Genomic DNA, 1,082 nt, shown 5'->3' with positions numbered 1-1,082 from the left:
AGCTGCTCATTTACTGTCCCAAACCTGTATAAAATGAAAGTTTGAAAGTTGTTTGAATCCTAAATTTTATCAAATATTCACAGTAAAATTTATTAATTTCATAAATAAAAGGAGCAGTAAAGTATTAATAGGGGCTATATAATGTTATTATGCCTAAATTTGACTTCTTAAGTGTTGTAAATGTTATCAGGTTTATTGTTCCCTCTGATATAAACAACTTTCCTGTTCCCTCTGAAACACAAGCCTCCCCAAAGCATGATGCTGCCACCGCCGTGTTTCAGTGTTTGCGATGATAATTATCTATTAAAGAAATACTTTTCAGGCATCCAAATTACTTTGCATTTCAGCTATAACGTCTGTTTGTAGAAAAGCGATGGAAGGGGTTTCTTCCTTTAAGGTCAGACTTGTCAGATCCTCCCTCCAACCTGTGGGGTTTCTGCATCTCCTCCAGAGTTATCATTGGTTTGTGATCAGCTGCATAAAACCCTCCCCCTGACTTCTCTGTTGGGTTCTTTGGACTCCATGATGCTGTTTGTTCTCTAATGTTCTCTGATTGTTCTGTTTTTATATAAGGGTACACAGTAAGAGCAAATGGGGCCAAATACAAATACACGCCATGCTTTCAGAATGTGTTTGTTTGTTAAGATTTCAATAATGCAAATTGTTGGAAAATGCATGAAATGAACAACTTTTCTGATCAGATTTAATTAGGAAAATATTTTACTAATATCTCTGATTACTTCGTTTTCCTGTTGTTCGTCTCCTTGCAGTGACTGAATGAGTGAGCTGTGTTCTCTGGCAGCAGGTTCAGACATGGGGCGGCATTTCTACAGCGAGGTCCACATCCAGAGTCCTTTGCATCAAGTTCTGGCTGCTTTCTGGCAGCGCTACCCAAACCCTTACAGGTAACTCACTTCATCAACTGTTTCTAAATTAACTTGACTTTCAAATTAAAGCAAAACAAATTATTACTTTGTCCAAAATCCAGAGCCAGAGAGTTTTACTTTAACCTGAACTTGTTTATTTGAGGAAAATAACGCCCTGCTGGGTCACAGTGATGGTTTAGTAGCTGTTTTATCAGA

General features: G+C 37.7%; 1 protein-coding gene across 1 annotated transcript in view; it reads left to right on the top strand.

The window, feature by feature from the left end:
- Nucleotides 1-438: 438 nt before the first annotated feature.
- LOC107081133 (PRELI domain-containing protein 1, mitochondrial-like) overlaps nt 439-1,082 on the top strand; it is a 5,868-nt gene continuing 5,224 nt past the window's right edge. The window contains exons 1-2 of the mRNA XM_015369340.1: nt 439-462; nt 771-905. Of these exons, the coding sequence (XP_015224826.1) occupies nt 778-905 (128 nt within the window). The 5' untranslated portion in view covers nt 439-462; nt 771-777. The remainder of the gene's footprint in view (nt 463-770; nt 906-1,082) is intronic.

The sequence above is a fragment of the Cyprinodon variegatus genome, unplaced genomic scaffold, assembly GCF_000732505.1.
Source record: "Cyprinodon variegatus isolate N-32 unplaced genomic scaffold, C_variegatus-1.0 Scaffold3025, whole genome shotgun sequence".
In the NCBI taxonomy this organism is placed as follows: domain Eukaryota; kingdom Metazoa; phylum Chordata; class Actinopteri; order Cyprinodontiformes; family Cyprinodontidae; genus Cyprinodon; species Cyprinodon variegatus.
The sequence above is the reverse complement of the archived record's forward strand: the minus strand, read 5'-3'. Positions and strand labels throughout refer to the sequence as shown.